Below are 27,203 nucleotides of genomic sequence, written 5' to 3'. Positions count from 1 at the left end.
AAACTCCAACGTAGCGGCGCTCAGCCGGGGACTTGTGAGTATCCCCACACCCGCCCGGCGCCTCACACCCTGGGCAACTCCGGAGAAGAAAAGAGTCCAACCCCTATCCAGGAGTATGGTTCCAGAACCGAGACTGTGCGTAGAGGTAAGCCCCACCAGATCCAACTGGTAGCGCTTCACCTCCCGCACAAGTTCCGGCTCCTTCCCCCCCAGAGAGGTGACGTTCCACGTCCCCAGAGCCAGCGTCTGCTGCCCGGGTCTGGTCCGTCGAGGCCCCTGACCTTCACTGCCACCCATGTGGCAGCGCACCCGACCCCAGCGGTTTCTCCCACAGGTGGTGGGCCCATGGGTTGAACGGGATCATCGACAAAAGGAAATGTCTTGTTTTGAGAAAAAAAAAGTTTTATAGTCTGCCTAACAGTTTTTTTATTCATGCAGATAAACTGCGCTAAGATGCGCCTGATACAGACTGAATGAATGAGGAAATGAAAGAGCGCTGTCAGAGGGAGGAGACCAAGAGAAACTCAAGGTTTATTGAAGAAAACCTGCTCCCGACCAGGTTAGGTTCATAGGCTAAGTTGCCATAACAACTGACTCTGAGGTTAAGTTACCTCTCTTTCTGAAACGGGCTGGAGTTACCCCTCTCTCTCTCAAGTTTAAATAACTTCCCTTTCTGAAACAGAAAACCCAGAGTTTCCCTCAGCTCAGGCTTAACAAACTCAGCTTTCAGAAACGGGCCCCTGGACAGCTTCCAGTTGTGAATGTCGAACTGTGTAAATAGATCAGGGCTTTCCTGAAAAAAAGAGCATTGCTCTCAGTGCAACTCCCCCATGAATAAATGAAGGTGAAAACTATAAATAAAAAAAAATCCTGATTCACGAGCTGGTCATCTAATCACAGCGCCTCTGTTGCCTCATATAGTCACAGTAAAGCATGACACGGTATTCTCCCTCTCTATACTGCCAAGACGGAAAATAACCAGAATAAAAACAGTGGTCTTTTCCCACGCTACCCTGTCCTCCAGGAGTCAGTATGAATCATAATACTTTACGCTTTAATTAAAAGATTGCAGGTTACACTTTTGGCAAAAATAAGCATCTTGTAAAGAAGGTTCTGTATTTTAGCCCTCATGTTGAAATGAGTTAAGTTTGGGGCCAAATGGCCGCTGCAGATTTTGCCATCCACAATGCTATAATGTACCAAATTACCTTGGCAGAACAACCTCAAAAATACTGAGAAACAACCCCTATTTTGTGCATGATGAAACCATTAACATGTATAAGAGTCCCCTCCCCTTCATAACTAAATTCAATAGTAGTAGAATTCAAGAGATCCAAACTTCCACCTCGATTATTCCGGTCAGTAAACAAAGCATAGTTTAACAGTATACAAAATGTTCAATTCAAGCTCATAACCAATCAGATGCCTGAGGTTTCTAGTTCCGTGACTCTTGGCATCTAATAACTGAAAGCCAAATATTAGCTGAAGTGTAATTAAAACACATGGTTAGCTCACACACTGTACTTTGTCCTTGTACCAAGAAAAAGAAAAAATGTATTCAATACAAAATGTTGGCGGCAATACTGACGGAAAACCTGGCACATGCACGCAGTACGCTCATTTTATGGCATCAAATAATGAAAATTTAAGGGTTAGGGTATCATTAAAGGGGGAGACATAGGAAGAGACAGCTATCAAAACCACATTTTTTCATTTTTATTTCTTCAATGCTTAATACCATGGAACAGGATTTTAAGAATGGAGACCTTATTTCAGTCAATATTTGCCTCAGAAGGAATATATGATTTGTATAATAATAATAATAATAATAATAATAATAATAATAATAATATATAAAGTCTGCATTGGTGTTGTGAGAAAAAGGAAAGGACAGAAATGTACAAGAACGAGGCACCTATATTATCCCCAGCTGGACCTGAACATTCCAAGACAAGAAGTAGAACTTACAAATTGAACAAATTTACTTCAGAGGCAATCCAGCAACAGGTAGCAATGTCTTTTTGATGGAAGTTCTTTCCTTTTTTGTTTAAAAGGATTTAAAACATGTACAAGACACCTAACATTCCATTTCAATTCCTATTAAAAACAGAGAGAAAGAAAGAAAAAAAGAGAGAGAAATTTAATCTGACTGCCTCTTGCCCATGGTTCGCTCTAGGTGCATCTTCCATGTTGAGTGATCGTATATAACTTTCATTGTTCCACCACATTACCTGTATAATCCCGCCATCAAAAAACAGAAAACAAAAAAGGGAGCAATCACTTTTTTGTCGCCTTCCTTTTCTCAACTCTGTGTGAACTAACCGTGTAAGATTGTAAAAAGGCGACGCCTTTGAATGATGCTGTACAGATGTGTTCACTGTAGGCCACACTACCAATGATATGGCAAAGTCAACACAAAGACTTCTCGTTTTTTCCAGGCCTGTTTTATTCCGGAGCCGGGGCGGGGGGGATACGGCTGGCATGCATCTCCCAGTCTACAAGATGAACTTCCCTAGGAAGAATCCGATGAAGATGGCTGCTATGACGACGAGGAGGGAGGGCAGGGAAGCAGTGCTGGCTTCTCGGCCGAGGAGGCTAGTTGAGTTTGATGTCATGTGGTCTGAGCGAGGTACCTTTCTCATTCTCATACCATCATCCTGTAACGGAGGAAGAGGAGCAGAGCAGAAAACGGTCAACAGATGCATAATGCATATTTAACCACAATATCTACATTTGACTTTGATAAATAAAAGCAGTTTAATGCTAGAATGTATAGACTTTTAGCAAATGTTACATTCATAAACCTTGTTTTAGATCAACAATTCAATTCACAATTCAAACAATGATCTTTCAATAAACGTTAAAGTAAATAGTATTTCCTTCTTCACTTTTGTACTTTGCTTTTGTGTACTATTAAAAAAATGTTTCATCTGATACTTTGATTATGTTTGAATTATGAAATTGAGAGCCATTTTGGGGGGACTCAAGTCAACAAAGATATATAGATAATAAGAAGTATGTGTAAAAGTCAGTAAAATCTATTGTTCTTGATGTTTCGGGTAACTTGTGTTTGATAGCCATTTGTACTGTGCGTTACCTTGTTGTTTAACACTGTAGACTGTTTAGTTGGCTTTTTAGGGGAATTGCTTGTTGCAGGGCTTTCTGTAAATTTGTGTGCATTACTTATTACATGCGAGGCAGTTGGACAAAAGGCTGCTCTGGTGTATGTGTAGTTTGTGCTGTTGCCGTAGTAATAGTGGTTTCTCTTGAAATATGAAGCTGGTCTGGTTCCATTGTTTGACAAATATAGTGAGAGCCAGACCTATGTAAAATTGGCTCTCTTTGATTGCAAAAATGCATGTTAATGCTAGGTATAAATACCCACAGAAAGCACTGCCATATCAATCTATTTAGGGTCAGCCAGACCAGACACCTGGAACTGGTCTAGCACGCATTGTAATTGGATCTCAAACAGGTATAAATGCAATCTGTACAATCTGGCCAACTATTAAAAGGTCACCAAACCTAAAAAAAAAATCCAGTTTTCTGACCATTGTGATACAACATGATCCATTGCTTTACATTTGGTTTTAATCTTTGTAAAATACATTAGACTGAAAACCGCAACAGGCCTTTCTAACAGAAGACATTTTGATTTGTCATAGAAGAAAAAGCACATGTGTAAATAATGAAATTAATGATGGATGAAGTCCATTTAGCTGCTTTGATTTCAGGTTCCTGGTGCATGCTGGCTCACTGTCAGTGTTCTTAATAACACCTGTGTTTTTCCTACTATAACAAGTCAAAATGTCTGCTGTGAGAAAGGCCTATAAAACCTAAATATTTTACCATGTTATGAATATAATAATTTATCAACACAGCTAACCTTTAATTGCCGGTTCTCATCAGCCAGCTTGTTCATCTCAGTTTGCAGCCTCTTGCACTTCTCCAGCACTTTCTTCATCTCTGTATCGTCCATTGAGGCAGTGAGAGGCACCGTGGCTGTTGATGAGTCGGCCTTTGCAGAGTTCATCACTGGGGCTGCTTTGGTCGCCTCCACGTCATTCTACCCAACAAGAAAAGGGAGAGAACCACTGAAGTGAAATCCAGCATGCCCTGAGCTAAGTGGGGAGGTTAGCCTCTAGACGGGAGCCTGTGCCAAAGAAAGGCAGCCATGTCCGAGGCCCAGAAGCTCACAGTGCCAGATCAAAGAGACCAGGGAGGAAATGCGTCCCTCCAGACGTCACGTTTGATGTGGCTTTGTTTTGTGGGACAGACACTATGACAGCATGGGGAAATGAGGGGCTTTGTAATGGAAATACAACTGTATTATAGATGAGGGTTGACAATCAATACACAGACAGGATATGATGTTAATATCCCTTGTGGCAAATATTTATGCCGGGCCTTGTGCTGCCTGGATCATTAATTGGAACATTTATTTGTAAAAATCTTTTTCCTGCCAACCCTGGCTACCGAAATCTGGTGCCACTGATATGTCTGCACTTCTCTCTGATGCTCTGAAACAGATGTTACAGGTAACACAAACACCGCTGCACGGGACGCTAGTTAACACTATACTCGACAGCAGCTAACGTTAGTCTACCGCTAGCTAGTAGCTGGATTAAACACGGTTACAATGCTGACAGCTAACGCTAAACGGTGTAAAGTTTGACTGTGTTTTACTGTAGAGGATTCAACACCGGTATGTAACAATCTGCAGCTGCCGTCGGAGAAACAACACAGACGGTGCATTCAATGAAACTAGTAAACTACAGCCTCGTGGTGCATTCGAAGTTATTGTTAAATGTCCTTTTCCCATCTGGTGGTTGTTTTTGTCGTTCAACAGCAATTTACTAGTGAAATAAGTTATTATTATTATATCACACATATATATATATATATATATATATATATACACATATATATATATACACACACACATATATATATATATATATATATATATATATATATACATATATATATATATATATATATATATATATATACACACACACATATATATATATATATATATATATATATATATATATATACACACACATATACATATATATATATATATATATATATATATATATATATATATATATATATATATATATATATATATATATATATATATATACACATATACACATACACACATACACATACATATATATATATATATATATATATATATACAAACACACATACATATATATATATACAAACACACATACATATATATACACACACACACACATATATAGGTCAAAGATTTAAAATCTGAAAATAAATAAGTGTCAAAAAATGCCAACTCAAGCACTTTCTATTTTTATTCGAGTGTTCTATACACATCTCAACAACAGGAATTTAATTTAGAAATGCAACTTAATTTTTTTGGTGAATCATGTGATTTATTCCATGAAAAATGTCCTTCCTGGGTAACGGGAATGGATTTAAAAAAAATATTAAATGTCTACCTTTTTAGCATATAAATGTTTAGGCATATCCATAGTTACAGCTAACCAAACACGCACTGCTCAAAAAAACACAATTAATATGATATATTTGGGTATTTATAATTAAATGGGCTCATCGTTTGATTTTGGTCACGCAATATTTCATGCCAAAAACAGAAAAATGATGAAAGATGTCTTTAAAATGCTTTACAGTAAAGGTTATCAGGTTTGTATTGTATACTCAGCTCAGGAAAACATAATTGTGTAATATACCATGAAAATCTGAGTCTAAACACTTGACTGTGTCATTGTTACTCGGGATGACATCCCGTTAGCCAGGAATGACATAATGCAAAAATGCCATAAAAGATTAAATAAATACATATTATTTTATTAATATAATCTAACATTATCAACACAATGCTTGAAAAGTGACAAATACTAATAAAAAAAACTATTTTCATTAACATGTCCAATCTGGATAACAGAGGACATGTCCTGGGTAACAGAAGATCTTTGTTATCCAGGAAGGACAAACTGTTATCCAGGAAGGACAAAAACACGATTTTCCCACCAAAACTCTGTCAAACATTGCATACTCAGCTAAAATATATCTTAGCCTTTAAAACATTAATGCCATATTTCACATGAAATAGGCATTTTTAAATATCAAAACATCAAATACGTTTTATTAGCATTATCCAGAAAGACATGATTTTTGGACATTGTGCACCAGTGACCGAAAAAGCAAAATAAAAACTTTAAGAGAAAATTACTAAACTGTCCAGATGTTTTGGGGTTCTCCAAAATCTTCTTTTTGATGTAATAGCATATTTCATGACTATGCAATTGCATTATGGGTAATTTATGGATTTTAAGGTCTGTTACCCAGGAAGGACATTAGGGAAATCCAAAACTAAGGACAAAAGTATTTCTTGAGTAACATTTTAAATAAGGGTGGGATTGTTACTATATTTGTAGGTATCACTGCAAACATCGACACAATTATGCCAAAGTAGATAATGCTCTTATTATTATTTTTGACATTTTGGTCACATTTTTATACTTAGATTTTAAGCCCGGACGTTACCCAGGATGGACAGCACTTCTGAGCTCAATAGCTCTTTGAATTTTATTTTTTTGCAATAAATCCCTATAAAAGTGAGTAAAGAGGGGAGAGTTGAGTAATATGTCGTTTTTTTAAATTTATATTTATCTTTTGCATTATGAATATGCTTTGGACACCATAATTGACATGCCACGTCTTTGACCCATATATATATATATATATATATATATATATATATATATATATATATATATATATATATATATATATATATATATATATATATATATATATAGCTGTCAATCGATTAAAAAATTTTGCACAATTTTGTACATTTTGCAATTTTGTACAACGAGCAGTTGTACAAAGACTTTGCCTAATTAAAACTGGCAAAACACTGAATTTAACCCACAAACTTTGTGATCAACAACTAAGTAAACAAGATTTCAAATCTGACCATAATATTTTATGTTGTTTCAGTACCTCTGACAATAATATTAACAACAACAATAATAATAATAATAATAATAATAATAATAATAATAATAATAATGATAATAATAATAATAATAATAATAATAATAATAATAATACTGCACTGTCAATCACTTGTGCTCACTTATTTACGCCTTTTCGGTCCTTAAATCTTCAATGAGTAAGCAGTGGACAGGATTTTGTTTTGATTTGGTTCTTTCACAAGTCAGTTTTTGACACAATCTTGTCTACAAGACTTTCTGGTGTGCAAGAACTTTGTAGTAATTGTTAACCAGCTCTCAGTACTTGACAGTTTTTGATACAGCGAGAAACACATTTTGTTGGTACTGAAAAAGTATCAAGGTTTGATACCCAGCCCTTCTTACGTACTACAAAAATGTTGCTCTAAACACTAATTTCCACTTAACATTAAACCTTACACTACATCTTAAGCCTACAAAGTTACATTCTTTACATAATGCACATAACATACATGATACACATGCCAAAGCAGAGCAGATACCATGTTGACTCAGCAGTCCACATATCCACACTCTAGAGCTTCTTAACATGAGCTAAATCTGGCTGGCCCTGGTGGCATTTTTACCTGAACTGTGCTGAGCTGTCCAGCAGCACTGCTTATCTAAATCCTGATTACACTGAGAGCTCATTAATACAGGCTCAGAGTCACCAGTTTAATAAGGACAAACTAAGGCGATCCATTACAATTAGGGATGGAATGGTTCAAGTAAAAAATCTGAACCGTTTGGTCTGCTTGTCACCGTTCGGGGCATGTATGTATTATTTGTAGGGGTGTAAAGATTCACCGATACGAATTGGAATCCAGTTGTATTATCACATACACGACTACACGATACACAGACCCCTGGATCGACCTAAATGGACCAAAATTCACCCAATGGCCCAGTTCTAACGTTACGAATCGGTTGACTGAAGCTTTGTCGTCAATTCAACGAAGCTGCTGTGGTGTGCGCAATGCTGGTAAAAAGAGACGGCTGTGTGTTAATGTACGAGGGGGACATAAGCCTCATTTGTGTGATTAAGGACTTGGTCATTCATGTTCAGGGTGGCAGGAATCAGCCAATCATTGCCTTTGTTTGGGTTCGCTGAAAAAACGTGCCACACTGCGAGGTTTCATTTTTGGAGTTAGCAGTGAGAGGACTACATCATGGATATTGTAAATAGTACTAGCTGTCTGTCAGTCATCCATCCATCCATCCATCCATGTGCGTGTTCATAAACATGTGAGTAGACTGGTATAAATATATAGATATATGTATTTGGGTGTGTTAAGTTTATATTGAGGTTTATATGTTCTAAGATGTTCAGTCACATTAGCATAAAAGTCCTGACAGCTGTCATCATGTATGACTATATGGATTGACAAAACATTAGAAACACATTTAGTGTAATGCAGTTCCAGATATAAGTCTAAACTAGCTATTTCTCTACAATGTTTGATACCCAACTGTTAACTAGTGGTTGGAGCAACCAACTAAGTAAACACCTTAAAAACTGTTCATCTTTTAAAGCTCTTCTCTCACCTTGAAATGCTTTCACAGCAGATGCACTTGGTATTCACATTGGTGCACTTGGGCTTGATGTAGGCGGCATAGGTGACGTTAGCCACTAAAATGCAAAATGCAGTGCAAAAGGCACCCACTGGCTTCGGTTCTTGTGCTCCACAACAATCGGACGCATGCAAAGAATTCATGAATCCCACAACGAAACATTTATATACTATACAGTGTGAAATTTGATGAAGAATGTCAATGTTGCTTGTAAATTTCAAAACAATTTATACTTGAGCAGCTATGTGTGGTGTAACCATAACATATTAGTGTACTGTATCTTTCTCTGAAGAGCTGTCTTCCCATCATTGTACCACGTTTTTATTTTATCTTTTGAAGCATCAATTTCTTTTTCGGCCAGCTTGGAGCGAGTTAATGGTCTGTTTTTAATATCAAGTGTCAAGCTTCAGCATTTGATATTTGTCACAATCCCAGTTGCTACCAACTCCCTTTATCGACCTGAGAAGCGTCTAGACTGCTCTGTGCCACCTCTGACACACCTGGAGATGCCAAATGAGTTGCTCATCTAACAGCATTGAGTTTCACAATGGTAATCCTTCCAATCTATCCGGCAAAATAAAATTTTCACCATTTGAAAAATTTACATATAACATTTTCACCATTTGAAAAATTTACATATGACATAGCATGACACAATTAAGTATTTCAGATGAGGTTTGGGAAGTAAACAGCTGATAATGTATTGAGTGTAAAGAATAAATAATAATACTTTAGGTGCCATTCAAAACACCCAATGTCACCTTATTATTATTATTATTAAAGTGTAAAGAGTAAGCAAGATAAAAGCACAGAGGAGGGGAGAAGAAAATCAGAAGCTAAGGTTTTTTTCTTTTTGTATATTTTTGCACCTAGAACAGCATTCTCTACTTATTTGACATTATAGCTGTGGAGTTTTTCCTAAGTTCTTGCCTCTAAAGAAAGCTATGGTATTCTGGAAATTTTCAAAGTTAAGCATTGAACAAAAGACTTCAGCGACCAAATCATACTCTGGTTACGATTTAAATTATGTGGAAATAAGCCATTTTTAATGTGCGGCAGCACTTCTTACCACTTTATCATTTTCAGAAGGCAGCTCGAAGACACATCTCAGCTTGGAATCCATGAGATCATCGGGTTTTGCATCTTTCCACTGTTGAAGATGAAAAATGGGCCTGTTATTCATCAACTCACTCACTTTATGGACATTTAATAAAACATGCACAGCTTCATTTAAAAAACAGTTACAACTGCCATCTCATTTTCTTACACACTGTCACAAGTGTTCACTTGTCCATTGGTTTTGGATGTGCATTTTTGCATTGTACTATCAAGTCAGCTGAACGCTGAGACATTTGTTTTGTGATTTTTATAGACTCAACAACAAGGTGCTTGCAATAAAAAGTTCTTATAAAGCACAGATTTGTTTAATGGTTGAGAAAAAAATAATCTGTGTCACAAGTGAAAGGTAACACAGTTGAGTAATGCCATGGATAAAAACAGAAAGTTTATTAGATTCCAGTTTACATATCAGGACCAGTCAAACCTTTGTTCCTCTACACTTCATGGATTTTGCTTCTCATTCAAGACAAGCCAGCTCATGAACATGACTTCAGGGTATGTGAATGTTTTACTGACTGACTAAGTCTTTGCTGTCCTCTGGTGGACAACTGAGAATTTCTCAATTTGCTTAATGTGGCCCTTTCCAAGAGCAGAGAGCTTTACATGGCAAGTAACTCAATTAATACAAAATTGATGAGGTTTTCGTGGGATTTTCAATGTAAAAAATTTATTATAACTATTTGTCTTTTTTACCGTTTTAAGAGACCCCAGCATAGTTAAGAGCTTATTTATGTTCTACCCCATTTTGCAGTTTATTTTCTGTAATGTAAAAGAATATTCTGAACTGTCCTAGCTGCAAGAGGACCTAGTTTACAGTAAACTGTGTTGAACAGTGACTTCTTGCAGCAGGACACAAAATATCTGTTGGATACATGGGAAGTCTCAAATTCAGGTGGAAATCATTTATCTACTCTTAAATAATCTGATAAAAATCATTCAAATTAAATTTGATGAGTCTTTTGTTTGGACAATCTACGACTAGTTTAGGTTGTTTGTTTTGCAAAGTAATACAGCAATATTGTGAGAACCAACACAAATAATCCAAAGAAAACTGGTTTCTTACAGGAGTAGGAGTTTGTCTTATACAGAGTAACACCAGTATGGAAGCAAACATTTGTGTTGAGCTCCAACTCCAATGCATCCTTATTTTTGATGGTGTGTGGATTTCCAAACATTAAAATGGCTAGTGATACCAATGTAGGTGTTTTGCTATACACATTTTTAAAACAACAACATCTTTGATAAAAGTCTTAAAAGTAAATAAAAATCACTCACCAATGAATCCATATCAGAAACAGTTGATGGGGCAAAAATCGTCTGCACCATGAATTTGTGTTTACTTTTCTCATTGGGGTCATAGTCAAAGGGCTGTAGCATGACTGTAAATGAAAGATGAACAATGTTAAAACATGTGAGCAAAGAATTCTCTGCACAGAAAATGATAGCTAAATATTCAGCATAATACATCTATTCTAAGCAACAACGCACTGCCATGTTAAAAATCTAATTTGCCTAAATTAAATAGATGTACATTTCAGCAAGATAAAAATTAACAAATGTTCTTTATGTAATGTATCTCAAATTAGTACATTCGTCTCACACTGAAGGTTAAAGGCTTCTGATCAACCTCATGTTGTCTTTTTCTTTAAATAAGTTAATTCTATCATCTCCTAACCAATTTTAAGAGGATGTTTATTTTCCAAATTTATTTAAGTGGATATAAATCTTCAAAATGTCATTGTCCACTTAAAGTCATCCTCCATGCAAAATTTAAATCAAACAATCTCTCCTGTGTAGCCTTGATGGAAGGCTGCTCCTTGTTGAAATGTCACTTATACATGTATTGTACAATGGTAATGTTTTCAAAGCTGCTGCTTAATCACTACACAACAGAGTTTTCCCTTTTTTTGGCTGGACCGGACACTCAAGGCGAGAGCCAGCGTTATAAAATGAAAAACGTTTTTGCCGAGTACCTGAGTGATGAAGTTTCACTGTCGGTTGGAATGAGTGCGATGAGGTCAGTGTTGGCTTTTGGCCCATTGGACATTGCATTTTCAAACTGTATTAGCGTGACACAGGGTTTTACCTCTGCCATCGCCCATCGATCAGCTGAATAACTTCCTCAATACATGGTGAATATTGTTGTTGCTGCCACCCATTGCCATTGTATGTTTTGTATTGGTATCAGTTTTTGTTTCAATATATTATTTCAGTAGTGTAACATTTTCACAGTAGCAGCAACGTATCCAAGGTGTTTACGTTACCAAGGTAACGCACAGAGGAAGTGATATCTACATTAGGGAGCCACAAAGCCTTTGTGTTTTTGTTCAACCAAGGCAGCGGCCAATGAGTTGGATAGGCAGGGGACGCTTGCACAAGCGACAAATGGAAACAATGTTTTTAGCCATAATTCTGGATATAATTCAAGTATTTGGAACATACTGAGCATTCAGATCATGATGCAGGAGTGATTTGTTACTTGTTACTTACTCCCCCCCCCCTCTGTAAATGTTAACATTAAAAGTACATTGCAACCAATATGAATTCAAGCTGTCTACAAAACATTGCTCCAGACAATTGGGGGAAGGCAGCGGTCCTCCATAATGAACCAACCACATATTGAGGCTCATTTCACCCTAAAAAGCAGAATGGAAACATATTTTGCCAGCAGCTCCACTTAAGAGGTTTACATGGCTTGCTTTCAGTGATGTTACATTAATATTCCAGTTTTAATGCAATGTTCCTTAAACCAAATATTGCTGTCTTGCCACTACTGAGGTAGGCCCTTTGTGCAATCATTTTGAGACTATTGCAATAAAACTTAATGTTATAATCACAACCCCGGTTCTTTGAGTAATAGGAGTGAGATGTCTCACTATGGGAGCAAGCCTCAGTGCGACCCTCAGAAGCACCTCTCATTACGCCAATCCTGATTGGCTGGTGAACGCGTAACCGTCCACATGAGGTAGCGCCACCCACCATAAATAGTGTGTGCAGATGGCACAGCGTCATTCAAGATAAGCAACTCTCACCAGCCCAACAAGAAGGGTTGTCTGGTGAGACATCTCACTCATATTACTCAAATAATGGGGGTTATAATTATAACCTTAAGTTCTTTTTCATAATATTCGTTTTGATGTCTCACTATGGGATATGGTAGTTCCAGAATTGCCAGGCAAGTTTATCTAGCGTCCACCAACCTGCAGGAGGGTCACTCTGTTTCAGTAAGGACTCCAACACCACACGTGCCATGTATGGGGCTGAGACGTCCAACATTTTATAGCAGACAAAAGTGAGAAGCGAGGACCAGCTCACTGCAGCACAAATGTCCCGAACAGAAACAGCCCTAAATAGGGCCCAAGATGCGGCCAAGCCACGAGTCAAGTGCGCATGCAGAAGCGCGGGAGGCTGAAGCCCCCAACCCGTATGAGCCAAGGCAATAGCCTCCACCACCCAGCAGGAGAGGCTTTGCTTTGTGACAGGTTTCCCCTTGTGAGGATTAGTCCAGAAAACAAACAGCTGATCGCTCTATCTGAAACCCCGAGAAAGCATGAATATCGCTAACCTGTTTAACCGAGGCCAGACCTAACAACACTGTCTTTAAAGACAGATGTTTCAAGTCTGCTCCCTCCAGTGGTTCAAAAGGGAGGACCCTTAAGCCCCTCCAAAACCACCGTCAAATTCCACGGGGGCACCAGTGATCAGGAGACAGGGAGAAGCCTGCATGCTCCCTTCATAAAACGACACACCTGCAAATGCTGGCTCGCCGTTTTACCTACAAATCCCACGTGACAGAAAGTACACCTTAACCATGGAAAAGGCTTTTCGTTTATCAAGTCCTGCAAGAACGATAAAATCACCCCCACTGAACACTGATAAGGAATGTGTCCTTTGTGACACAATTCCTCAAACACCCTCCACTTACAGCTGAACAGAGACCTAGTGGAGGACGACCTAGCATTCTGGAGAGTGGTGACCACCCTCTGTCGGAGTCCCACAGTGGTCAGGGCGAGCCACTCACGGGACAAGCCCACAGCGCCAGGCGCTCTGGGTGTAGGTGAAACACCATCCCCTCTCCCTGCGACAGTAGGTCCCTGCGGAGCAGGAGCTGCCAAGGCTGGGCATGCAGCAGCTGATAAATCTCTGGCAGCCAATGCATAGCAGGCCGTGTGGAGCTATCAAAATCAGCATGTGACCTTGTTCTCTCACTCTGGACAGAATCGGAGGAATTAAGGCCAGGGGAGGGAATGCGTAAAGCAGCTTGCGCGGCCAGTCATGCGTCTACGCCGAGGGGACTGAGCAGGCAGAAAAACATCACGCATTGAGCGATTTATCTTGACACGAACAGATCCACTGTGGCACAACCATAGCGCACCCAAATCTGTTCCACAATCTCCGGGTGCAAAGTCAATTCCCCGTATACCCGAGTGCCCCTGGACAGCAGTTCCGTCCCTGTGTTCAGGGCTCCCGGAATGTGCTTCGCTCTGAGAAAGAGACGCAGAGCCAAAGATACCCTCTGGAACGACGGGCATGTCGAGGATATCCTCCCTCTCTTGGGGGTGGGTGAGGTGGTTTTTGCCTTTTTTGAAAAAGAGTATTCTGTATTCTGCACAGGTGGCCAACTTGTACAATGCTACCTCTCCTCTCCATTTAGCCAAAGAACTTAGCTTCTAAACTCTTTGATTTTAGCAAGGCAGTTTGCAATCTGCAACCATGTGTGACGTCAACTTGCCGACATTTTATAAGTTTGCTTAAAATTCACTTGACAATTAGATGGAAACATGACTAATGAGTACAGGCTGTTTTGTTTTAATAACCATTGCTAGGTATTCAAATGTTGCCAAAATCTGAGTGTCTTTTGTTTTTGTTTAAGCTGAGATAGAGATCTACAAAAATTTCCATCAAGTCTCTTTTAAGACTTGGAGATATCTTCCTCTGCAGGATCTCCTTTTTGGAAATGAGCCTCATTATTTAGCAAGATGCATAAATTACATAAATTAATATTTGTTAATGCTAAAATACTGGATACCAGTACTGACTTGCAGTATTTAACCGACCAAGTGAATATATTATACAATTGTAAGTTACTTACAGGGCTTAAAGTGAAACAAAATCCTGAAACTTTTTTTGGAACGGGGTGTGTGTGTGTGTGTGTGTGTATATATGTGTGTGTGTGTGTGTGTGTGTAAAACTTTGCCTCCATTTTTTTTTAGCCGTGTTACCACGGAGACCACACCGCACTCTCATTTTTCGGCAAAGACCCGCCCTACTTTGCATCTGATTGGCTAGAACTCGTTTCATTGGTAGGTGGAAGTTCGATGATTGGTTAAACCCAGCACATCAAAAACAAATCCCATGTGGACTTTTTAATTTATTTATTTATCTAAAATAGTCATACGCCAGAAATCGGGCACCAGGCCCGAGTACTTTAAGCCCTGTGTTAGTTAGAACTGTGTTCCTCTCATATGATTGGTAGGTGAAATTAATTAACTCGAAATTGTTAAACTGCATGCAAGTTCCCAATTATTATTATTTTTTATTTTTTTCCCCTCACGGCCGCACGCCGGAGATCCGGCACAGTGCCGTAATACTTTAAGCCCTGTACTTAATTTGGCCATTGAAGTGTCCACTGACGGTACAGTCTACAATTACATCTGGCATACAGATGTTTGTCTGCATCCAATACTGTACACTACACCACAAGTGTAATGTGGACCGTGTGGACTTGATTTGGTAAAAACGGCTTCCACAAATCACAGCTTGGAGGTTTAACACCTCACCATGTGACCTCGTGATCTGTGACTAAATTGTCGCGCATCCCTGACCTAGTTTTCCTCTCAGTTTCCCCACTGTCTGTCTCAATTAACAACAAACATGTTTGGGCTAAAGAAACGTCTGGTTACTCAACTTAAAAAAGGGAAGAATACAGTTAAAGAATAAAAACTTACCAGAGATAATGACAGTTGCTCCGGCATCGATGACACCACTGTTTGGCCGTACACAGTATCTGCGCGGCGCAGTTGTCTTCACTTTGAAACACACTTTTTTGTCAGAAGGGTTTTTCAGTTTGAGGTTGGTGGTGACTACATCTGTGAAAGGACCTGAAGGACAAAGAATGACAAACACAAGTGCATTATAATCTTTGTATTTGAGTACACTGTTCTCCTGTGGGTTCACTACCAAAGAACTACTGTAATAAAGTGACAAAAATATTAGGGATGCACCGATTTATCGGCAGAGCATCAGTATCAGCCGGTTTTCGCCTCGTTGACTGCCATCAACATATAGGCAAATAAGATGGCATTCTGCGATGGCAGTGTGTGTTGTTGTTTTGCTAGTGGACAACAGTGCGCTAGCATATGCTGCTACTGCAGCTGCTGATTCGGAGAAGAAGCCACCAAATGGACATGACGCTGGCATAACGTATGACGTAGGAGGTCAATAGGTGACGTGCACACGCGTGGCTTGTTTACAGTAAAAGAAAACATCGGCCGCGCCGTGACGGAGAAAGATCCGCGACATAAACCGCCACCAGCAAGACAAGTCCTTGATAACAACAGCATTAGAGAAAGGGAGAAAATTTCTTACGGACAGCGACAAAGCTAAAGGGATTACTATCAAGGTGATGGAGTTTATCACATTAGATGACCTGCCGTTTCAAAGCCTATACACAGCCCAGTCGTCGTAACTTTGCTGACGTATGTCTTCCCGAAATCTACAACGTCGTGGCACCGCCCAATGACCTACTGGCTTGTGGGAGTATGGTAGCCTCACAGCACAATGGATTGACAAAGATTTTAACTTGATAAAAGTAGTGTTACAATCCAAGGATAATACAGGGTTTCCGCTATATTCTTTTAGCAGCGGCACACCGCCACTCCTTCAGCTGTTAACGAAAAGTCATAAAGTTGTAATTACACGACTCTGCAGAGCCGTCTGCTCTACTGAACTCAAGTAGAGGTGCAACGATGAATCGATGAATCGATTAGTTGTCAACTATTAAATTAATCGCCAACTATTTTGATAATCGATTAATCGTTTGAGTCATTTTTTTATTAAAAAAAATAAGATTTCTGATTCCAGCTTGTTAAATGTGAATATCTTCTAGTTTCTTCTCTCCTTTGTGACAGTAAACTGAATATCTTTGAGTTTTGGACAAAACAAGACATTTGAGGACGTCATCTTAGGCTTTGGGAAACACTGATCCACATTTTTCACCATGTTTTGACATTTCTATAGATCAAACAACTAATCGATTAATCAAGAAAATAATCAACAGATTAATCGACTATGAAAATAATCATTAGTTGCAGCCCTAAACTCAAGTGAACAGTCATCCGCTCTCTCTCCCCTTTGAGGGTGAGCAACTTGACAGGACGTCATCACTCGCAAAGTCATGGCAAACAAACGAGTACAAGTGCGAGTACAGCAGTTTCTCAGGCAGAGTGACAAACCGCGACGAAAGCCTCAACATGAAAACCGCACTCATGCGGCTCCCGTGAAATATGACAGCTCCAGTATATTGGAAAATAGATTAAAAAAAGACTGAATTTGATGAATTTACTGTTTATTAGACCCCAGATGAGACAAAAAGGTAAAGTTAGTGAAGGCTGCGGACCCTCTGACTTCCCACTGCAGGAGACAGTAATCCCCCAACATGCTGTAACGTTATGGTTTCAAACTTTTTCCAGGTTAGTGGGGGTGCATACCGCTCAAAATCAAAATGAAAAAAACGTAGCAATATTCCCTCAGCATTTGTTTTTGTGCTAAACTCTGTATAATGAGCAGTGACGTTACATCACCTGTTTAAGGTAACGCTATCCTAGGGTACCGTGTATTTGCTGGATTTTTCGGAGGTAACGTTAGCTGACGTTAGCAAATAAGCCCACTGAAGGTGACGTTATTGTTCATATTTTGGCACAATGTTTAGTAATGACAGTAGTAATGGTCATAGTGAGTGAAAATGTGATGTGAGATGCACATTGCAAAATGTGTTATGTATCTGGAATTGTTCATTAGCTATGTGTGCAATCTGTAAAGCTGAACAGACTCACTGTAGTAACATTAGGCTAAAACAGATTTTATTCTGATCCAAAAACTATTTTCTGTGAGAAAGGACAGAGAAGGGACACCAACATTATATCCTGGAATGTAAATATAAGACATATGATGCTTTTGAGAAACAATTGCAAATAAAGCAAACTGTTGCTAAGAAAGGAACTACATTGTTTTCACTTAGGTAACGTTACTGTTGACTTTCATTCACCCTTATAGCAAAACTTAGTTATTTGCTGCTGCATTAAATTGCAATGGAGATACAATTTCCCAGTGAATTTAGAATATCGGACGGACAATGGAAGGTAAATATGTTTACAGTGAAACTGCAGAAATAGAGGAAATTCAATATTTAAAGTTACAGCCCCTCCCTGAAAGACAGTTATGGCCTGCAGTGTTTTGGTGCCAAGGTTAAAAAAGAACTTCAAAAAGATTAGTTGGAAAAACACCGTGAGGCTGCAACTCAATTGGGCCTAAATGAGTTAGAGACTAATTGAATAGGGCCTTCCTTGACTTGAAGCTGGATTGCAGGATAATTTTACCGTAAATATTCTAAAAACAGGGGATAGATGAAGAAACACTAGGCAGAACTACACTGATATTACCAGAGTTGCTTCTATATCAATAACTTGATACTTTTTAGTGTATAAAAAAGTATGCTAATGCCTATGATTTGCTTGGTTGGAGTATTACTTAAGACTTTTTAGCTATTTTTAAATAATTTGTAAAACATGTTTAAGAGCACCTTGTTTCAGGAGATATATTAAAGTGCATCTTAAAATAATCCATCAACTATACAGTCCTGATGGAGGAGTATTAACATCTACAAATGCCAAGCTTAGCATGAGACATCCATGAAAATCAGGATCTCCAAAACTACCCACGCTCCCTTCATATGCCTCTAGAAGCACAGTGCCAAACCGCCTGAATCAATTAAGTGTTTTCCCAGATAGATAATTTCATATATCCGTTCCTACCCTGGTTCATATTGGAAATTAAGGTCCTGTCCTACTCAGGTGATACATCAGGAGATTAATAGTTAGCTCTATCTTGTGACAGAGCTTGCTTCAAATTAGGTCCTTAACCGTGGTCAGCACTAGGGCTGTGACGATAACCGCATCACCGCAATACGGTGGCGTGATGCTACCTACCAGGATGCTACCCGCTTACTGTGCATAAATTAGCCTAACGGCTAGCAGAGTTTCCCTCTGCTCCTAGCTTAATCCCGACACCACGGCTGATTGACATGCATAATAATTAGCCACGTGCAGGTGCTGCTGGTAGAGAGAGAGTGGCTGGTTTGTTTCCGCCAGCAGCTAAGTTTACAAGAACTTGCCAAATTTCAAGATTCATGGCAGACTACAGATACAGTAAACAATGAGACTATATACAGAGAGCTTTCATTTTAGCTCGTTTGTAAAAATTCGCTATTTGCAGAGTAGCAAAAGCGGTGGTGGATCAGAGACTACTTGCAGACAGAGCAGATTGAAATTGATTTTCTACAGGTTGATGCCTGTTAAACAGGTGTATTCATAAAGTATTGGCTTTTTACTCAAATGGTTATTGCACTTACAGTAACAAGCGTAACGTTAGTTGTCATCTGCGCCAGGGGCCATTGCTAATCTCTGCATCATTCGCAGTTACTTAACATTACACATGTTCAACCAGTGATGTACAGCAATTAATCCAGAGAACTCTTTGTCTGAGACCAAGGCAACAGAGTAAAAATGCGGCCAATTACCTTTTTTCCGCTTGGCAAGCCAACCGGACGTGACATGGGGGCGTGGCAGCATCGACGATTCCATTTTTTAATTCAAAATTCAAGATTGTGATTTCGATTTAAAATCGAAATCGTGACACCCTTGGTAGCTTGTGTGGATGCTACGTACTGCACTACTAAAAAAAGAGCTAAGCTACTAAAAAGCTATGTGATTCAGAAAACAGCAACACTATTGATAAGTACTTTAACAAGTTACGCTACTGCCCAACACTAGTTACAATACAAGTTGGATTCAGTGCCTTAACGCTGTTGGCACGGGTTGCTAATGTAAGCTACATTTCAATTTGCCAGAAGGTGTCATAGTGACAAATGCTGTTCAAGCAGTTAGCATTAAATCAAACCAGTTTAGCCTTGTAGTTAAGTAAAACTGGAAATTGACCCAACTTTACGTCACAGCCCTAGTCGGCACCATCCAGCTATGCCATACCATGTCAAAAACACAACTGGATGCCAAGTAAAAATTATTTGATCAGAAAAGAAATATGTTCCATGAAGCGTTGTTAGTTGACATCATAGCATGGGTGCTATAGGTGAGGTGTACTGATTTCAGCTGCTACACCATTTGGCATTAGCCAAACAAGTGTTTATTTTGATGTCACAAATTCTAATATAAACTTGGGTTTCATAGAACTTGTCTGAAGTGGTATTTACAAATTGTCAGGTGTTTCATGGCAAACAGTGCAAATCAGGTCAGGTCACAGACAATCAAAATAGACTGATTGGGCTTAATACTGTTTTGTTTTTTGTTTTTTTGGATTGAGATATGAGGTTATACTATTATGTTATTTTTTCCATACTGCCCAGCTCTAGTCTCTTGTGCCCTGGCCTACAGGACTCATTATAAAAAAGTCTTAATACATAGGTTTTTTCAGGATCAACAGATTCACAATATGATGGTGAGTTTGGCCTCCTTTGCATTGTTTTCTTTCGTAAAAACATCCAGGAAATTAAAGCATTCAAAATATTCTTTCTAATCAATACCGTTTTACAGCTTGGTCGTAGCTCTGAAGTTCACAAAGGCTACATTCAGCCTTCCCTCCCACCCAGTGTTCAGAGAGATAAGAAGCAATGCATGAGCAGATTGCAGTAGCCCCACCTAGCTAAAGCTAACATGTAGAGTTATGGTGATAACTGGGGCGTTGTTTTTAACACAGGTGCGTCACAAAGGCATTCCTACAAACCTGAAAACCTCGTCTGCAATATCTGATATTTCTATGCACAATCTCTGCTTCCAACATCTTAGTTTTTCCTGTAAATCTTTTTTTAAGCTAGTGGCAGATGAGGTGCTTCCTGCTATGGCCATAACATGTTATTGTTAAACCCTTATTAACTGACTCAGAGTTGACTTAGAGCAGTAATGTGAGTCCAAGCCCAGTGTTTAAGTTGAAATAGTGATCTTTCAGATGTTTTGAATGAGTGAGGAATAAAAGGTAATTAAATGTGCGCAGATCAAAATTACATGGCAGGCATTATAATTACAGCTTATCAACTATTCCTCCCGACGGTGCACAATCCTGAAGCCTTTCTGATGTCCTGTACCTGCTGGTGAAAGGGTTAGGTGTGTTAAATGAGAGACTTCCTTACTTCCTTCCTTCTCATTTTTCAGTTTAAAACAAGCGTAGAAAGGTCTCTACCTAAACCGTGGCCAAATGGCATTGTTAAACATGTTGCCTAGTAACCATACGTCCTCACGTTCACGTTGTGAGTTTGTTGCGTGGGGGGAAAAAAAATGTCGAAGCGAGTGGCTCCTGATAAGCCAACGGTGGTGAAAAAATTAAGAAACTCTCAATTGACTGCTAAATACCAGGCTGAACAATACCCCAACGACTACTATGAGTCTGGACAACAACTGTTTAAGTTTTGTCAACATACTGTTGACTGGACCCGCAAAAGTTCATCTCAAGAACAAAGCTAAATCCACAGCAGGCAAATCCCTCCAGGTTACCATTGAGGCAATGACAAAATCAATAAATGCAAGGCGTGAGTTTGTGGAAGATTTTGTTGCAATGTGTGCTGAACAATCAACATTGTTATAGGTGAGCATCCAAAGCTTTTATTTAGGTAATTTTGAATGTGCTTTGCTGAATATTTTAACAGTTTAAATAAAAAAAGCTGAATTGTGAGTTTGTGTCACTGAGTTTTTAAAGGTCAATACTGCTTAGAAGTTAAAAGGAAACAAGCAAATCCGAAAAATCCGAAAGGGCTAAAAATAAATCCAAAAACACGTTATTTGAAAAAAATAAATTTCAAAACGGATTTCATAGGGCCCTATTATTTGCTTCTGCAAAAAATAATTGACAGATATATTTCTACACTATGTGCTACTGTGAGCATTACTAAAACCAGGACTGAAACAGATAAAACACTGGAAAGCAGTTGTGTGCTCAGATATACACCCACATACAGTAGCCTGCATCCATTGCCGAACTCGGGAGATCCCACCTTTGCTCAAGCAGCATTGCACCGTCTCTCGCTCCCTCATCTCGTTGCATGTATGCTGAGTTAGGGTCCCCCAGGCCAGTGCCAGTCCTATTCTAAAAATACCAGCCAAGGAAAGGAGGGCTGCCCCATCTAGCTTGCTGGAGGAATCCCAGCAGAGGCTCTAAAACAGACCAGCTCTCAGATACATGCAGACCAATTTAGCTTGGCCTCTGTGGCACCAAAAGGAGCCGTGGTCATCTTCCTTCTCTTCGTACTGCTTCTTAAAGACAGAACAGGAACCATTTCATTTTCCTGGAGGAGGATCACATCTTCATAAAATACAGAAAACGTTCCATAACTGAGTGATCAATTATCTTTCAATGTAGTGGGTTTGGGTTAGATTTGATCAATCTAACATTTAAGTTCATGATGGTTCATACCAGAGGTAAACAATTAGTCTGTGTCAAGGTTCAAAAAATAAACTCTTTACATAACACATTGTATTCACACTCAAGCTTGCATATAAGGAGGTTAAAAATCCAGACTATTCAAAAATTGTACTAGGGCAGATAAGGCCCTGGTGTAGGCCTAGCTTTAAGACAGCTTGCTAGTTATCTTCCTACTAAGCAGAAATACCAATATATTTGCAACTGTTTTGCATTTTGATTTACATTTCATATTAAGAGCCAGCCATTGGTATTTTCTTTCTCATGCCTTAAATTACACATCTGTTCTCAGTGCAATGGAATAGAACAGGTGGTTGGTTGATGAATGATTATCAATTTAAGGCATCAACCTAAATAACCCAGTACCAAGTATTAGGGGTGGAAATCACCAGATGCCCAACGATACAATATGATCACAATGCTTATGTCACAATACGATATTATTGTGATTGCGATATTGCAATTTATTACGTTTTATCCAACTTCAAATTATGCCCACAAAGGAAAACTTTAACATCTTTTTTATCTAAAAAAGGATAAATGTCTCTGTTCATCTCACTTCAATTGTATTGCTGCTAAATTGGATTGTCAATTGATTTATTATTCTAGTACCAAAAAGTTAAATTCGCACCTGCAATTTATATAATAAAAAATTGATACTTGGCATCAGTGTATCGATCCACCCCCACCAAGTATCCAACCGTCTTAAGTCAAACTATACCTGCATTCAACCCTTTTTGTACCCAGATCTTTGATTGTGCTCACAGCTAGTCATTGCAAGCTTTCATCAATTTAATGCGACATGTGATTGGCCCACTACCCCAACAGCTACAACCCATACAGTCTGTGGTGTGGTGAAGTCGAGCGTGGTATATTTGATAGAGTTGGCAGTTTAGCATGCCAAGATGCTTCCATTCACATGATGGGTATTGAATGAAGTAGAAATAAAGGATGTTTTAAATGAAGAACTCTGTATCAGGGTACTTTAAGCGATACCCAACCTTAATTATCAGCTTGTCATAACTTTGCAATTTAGCCTTGCATCCATTTCAGTATACAGAGGGAAAAAGTTTAATCTAATGACAGAAAATGTAAACCGTGTGACTGATCAGAATAAGTCTAACTGGAACATACGGTAATTTTTTTAAATCAGATGAAAGGAGGAGGTCCATGATCAGATTATGACGGACCATGTCTCTGCCATCAGACATGGGTTTTGGGGTCAATGTGAGACTTTCTTGCTTTTTCTCAGCATGTGGTCATCAGGTGTAGGATCTGAACTGTGTAATGTTCTATAAAGATATGCCAAATCGGTTTCACATGACTGCTGATCACCAAAACATCTCAGTGACTTTCCCCCACCGAAAGCTATCCTATGGTTCTGGTATTTGCACTGGTGACCTTTCCAACAATCCTGTCAAGTCCAGGCTACAATCGATATCCACTCATAACTAGTCCTACCTAACAATCAGCCTCTTAGGACCAGCAGGACAATAGACTGAAGAGTCTTGATTCTATATGACAGTGGTACATTCAGCAACAATAAAACAGTGCCTCATTGACTACAGTGTTTCCTCTATGTTGATAGCATAGTGGCGGTCCGCCACAGTAAAATTTCCAGCGCCACGGTATCAGAAATAGGGCAGACGCACAACAGGGTTTCCGCTATGTACACCGCGCACCACCGCTCATTCAGCTGTTTATGAAAAGTCATAAAGTCGTAGCGCCGTCTGCTCTACTGAACTCAAGCGAACTGTCATCCGCGCTCTCTCCCCCTAGGGTGAGCAGAGCAACTGGAACAGTGACAGGACGTCATCACTCGCGAAGTTATGGCAACCAAATAAACAACAGGGTGAGTACTACTTCACTCAATAAGTGATAAACAGCAACGAAAGCCGCGACATGAAATCCGCACTCACGCCCGTGAAATATGACAGCTACAGTTTATTGGAAACTAGCATTGTGGACACTGAAGTTGATGAATTTACTGTTTATCAGACCCCAGATGAGACAAGAAGCTAACCTTAGCCACGCTGCTGTGACGGCCCCTCTGACTCGCCGCTGCAGGAGACGGTGTATTCTTCCGACACGCTGTAGTAACATTACTTACTTACTTACCCCCGCTGAAAAGAATTCTAGAGGAAACACTGGACTAGCAGGCCTGCAGCACAGATAAGAGACTAGTAAGTGGGAAAAATACAAGAAATGGTTCAACTGCTGGGATTGTTTTACAACACCATGGCCTTGGCAGACTAGCTACACTGACATTTGTACTTACATCAGCACAATACAGTTTTATTGTTAGCTGTTATCTAAATCACATGTAATGTTCACTTATACCCCTTTCACACAGAGGGCTCTACCAGGGTTGACTTTGTATTTGAAAGGGTTAACCCGTGTTGTCGATTTTAAAGTGAATGGCACACGACCAGGGTCACGAAGTACTGGGACCGGACAAGTTCTGTAGATTGCAAATGGGTGCGCACAGTCGTGCGTAGCTCATAAACAAACGATGGCGGCAGCATGTTTCTAGCTAAATTGGAGGTGAACGACTGACGATTTCAACAACATGGACATGTGGCTAGACTTCGTACAGGAGTGGAGCAGGAGCTCCTGGCAGTGTGGAAGAAATTAAGCGGCAGATGACCGGTACGGTGAGGGACAAAATAGTGTATGCTACCATAATAACGCTCTCCTCCAGCTCCGGTAGGACAGGCAAGCGAAGAAACGCAATAACCAGCAGAAATGATGGAATTAATGTTACAATTAATGGGGTCTTGATATCATGTTGTTCAATGCTTTGCATCAATCATAGCAATTGTTGCATACAATACATACATTTATGCTTCGACTCAAGAGGTCCAGGGTTCGAGTCCGACCTGTGATGATTTCCTGCATGCCTTCCCCCTCTCTCTCTCCCCTTTCTCACCTAGCTGTCCTATCCATTAAAGGCGGAAAAGCCCAAAAAAATAATCTTTAAAAAATAAAAAAATAAATGGGGAAGAGCCACTAAATGGCAATACATGTGACAACACTGACATTTCTGTGTTTGTATACCATACATAGCTACTGCAATATTAAACCCTCCGAACCCATCAAGACTGTGGTTGTGTTTTGATATGTTATGTTTGACATGAAGTAATCATACTATTACAAGTCAAACCAGTTCAGTATTTTTTTATGTAAAAGTTAACCGTGTTCATAATTGTGATGTTCTAGTATATAATGTACAGTGGGGAATTTCAGTAGGCTACAAAACACTAGTACAGCTGGACTGGAGTATGCAACAATGTTAGCTGTCCACTAAATATGACATGTAAACCCCCTGCCCATTTTCAACACCTGAGGTAAGTATAAATTGCTCTCCAGTTGTAACCCTGGTATATCTGGTTTTTCATAACCAGGGATCAACCCATGTTGACTGGCTTGGTTGTAATTTACAAAAGAAGGATTGAACATGGGTCAGATAACCCTGTTTAATGGTGTGAAAGAGATATCCATAACAGCAACAACAGTTGAAAACATACAAATGTCACAAACTACATCTAGTTCGAGTTTCTGAAGCAATAGAAGATGGTTGATAAGTCTGCTAAATGCAAAACAAGACAGTTTGTTGTTGGAGTAGCTAAGAATGTTAGATAGCTAGAAAACAACTTCTGCATTAGCAAGTTTCATGCTAGCCTAGCTACTTAACATAAACCAACGGCTAACTGACACATCATGAACGTTTTCATTGCCAGGCAAGCAATCGGTGTAGCTAACCTAATGTGTGTAACGTTATTACTTTGGTTTCCTATTAATGGGTTGTGATAACAATGTTGTCTGTTAACATATGTCACTAATGGAGTTAGGAGAAACGAACTAACATGAGCTAAATGTTGCTGAAATTGTGTCTGTCGGTTGTTAACGTTAGTTAACCAAGTCAGTTAAGGTTAACATTACTAGCTAGTTTAACATGACAAAGTGTCTGCCAGAGGTGTCTCAGGTTGGACAAATTTGTCGCTTCCTTCCTTATTACGTCCGGGTTATGAGGGGTAACGTTAAACACATATATAAAAAACAACTGTTTGTTATTAAACAACTGTTTTATATATATGGGTAACGTTAAGCATTTCAGGGAATACTTTGCTGTTGCTTAACGTTACACCACTATAACGTCAGTAGCTCATGTTGCTAATGTTAATAAAGACAAACATGGTGCGTTATGTGCTCACTTTAATTCATATTAACAACCACTGGCAGTTGTCCCACATTCTTCCACCTCTTTGCTAGGTGTTGTCAGTGAGCTGGTAATGAATGGCAGGCGGTCAAGAGGCACGCCACGCCGGCTATCCACGTCACTACAGTGCGAGGATACAGCGGGCCGTCTTGTCCATGGCTAACTTAAAATGGCGGTGAATGCTAGCTAGCTTGCTAGCAACGAAATTAGCTTGAAGGAGTGTGAAATCGTTTCAGTCTGGTAATTCTCACCCACTCCTTGCTGGACATTTCACACGTCAATAAATGTTGATTTACCTACCTTTAAATTTGAGGTCGGAGGGAGGGTCAAGGATAAGAATCTGATCCAACTTTGACATCTTAGCTGAGGGGATGCACTTGATTTCGGTATCGGGGAATAGCTAACTGACAAGTGGAAGTCCTATATCCCCTCTGCCACTACTGAGTCAAATGCTGACTGGCTCTGCGAACGAGCATGTGGGTACAAATACTTGAACGCGCAAGTGCACAACCCTGTTGCGCGCCCTCGTGGCTCAGCAACTGATGTGATGTGATTAT

The 27,203-nt window shown here is 39.4% G+C and overlaps 1 protein-coding gene across 1 annotated transcript; it reads right to left on the bottom strand.

The window, feature by feature from the left end:
- Window positions 1–1,694: 1,694 nt before the first annotated feature.
- Window positions 1,695–27,203, bottom strand: vapal (VAMP (vesicle-associated membrane protein)-associated protein A, like). The gene is made up of 6 exons (XM_031293759.2): window positions 26,947–27,203; window positions 15,674–15,826; window positions 11,001–11,104; window positions 9,676–9,756; window positions 3,887–4,066; window positions 1,695–2,657 (listed from the first exon to the last, which is right to left on the bottom strand). Exons 1-6 carry the CDS (start codon window positions 27,002–27,004, stop codon window positions 2,496–2,498), a joined length of 738 nt encoding a protein of 245 aa, XP_031149619.1. The 5' UTR covers window positions 27,005–27,203; the 3' UTR covers window positions 1,695–2,495.

This window comes from Sander lucioperca, chromosome 9 (genome assembly GCF_008315115.2).
Source record: "Sander lucioperca isolate FBNREF2018 chromosome 9, SLUC_FBN_1.2, whole genome shotgun sequence".
NCBI classification, from domain to species: domain Eukaryota; kingdom Metazoa; phylum Chordata; class Actinopteri; order Perciformes; family Percidae; genus Sander; species Sander lucioperca.
The sequence above is the reverse complement of the archived record's forward strand: the minus strand, read 5'-3'. Positions and strand labels throughout refer to the sequence as shown.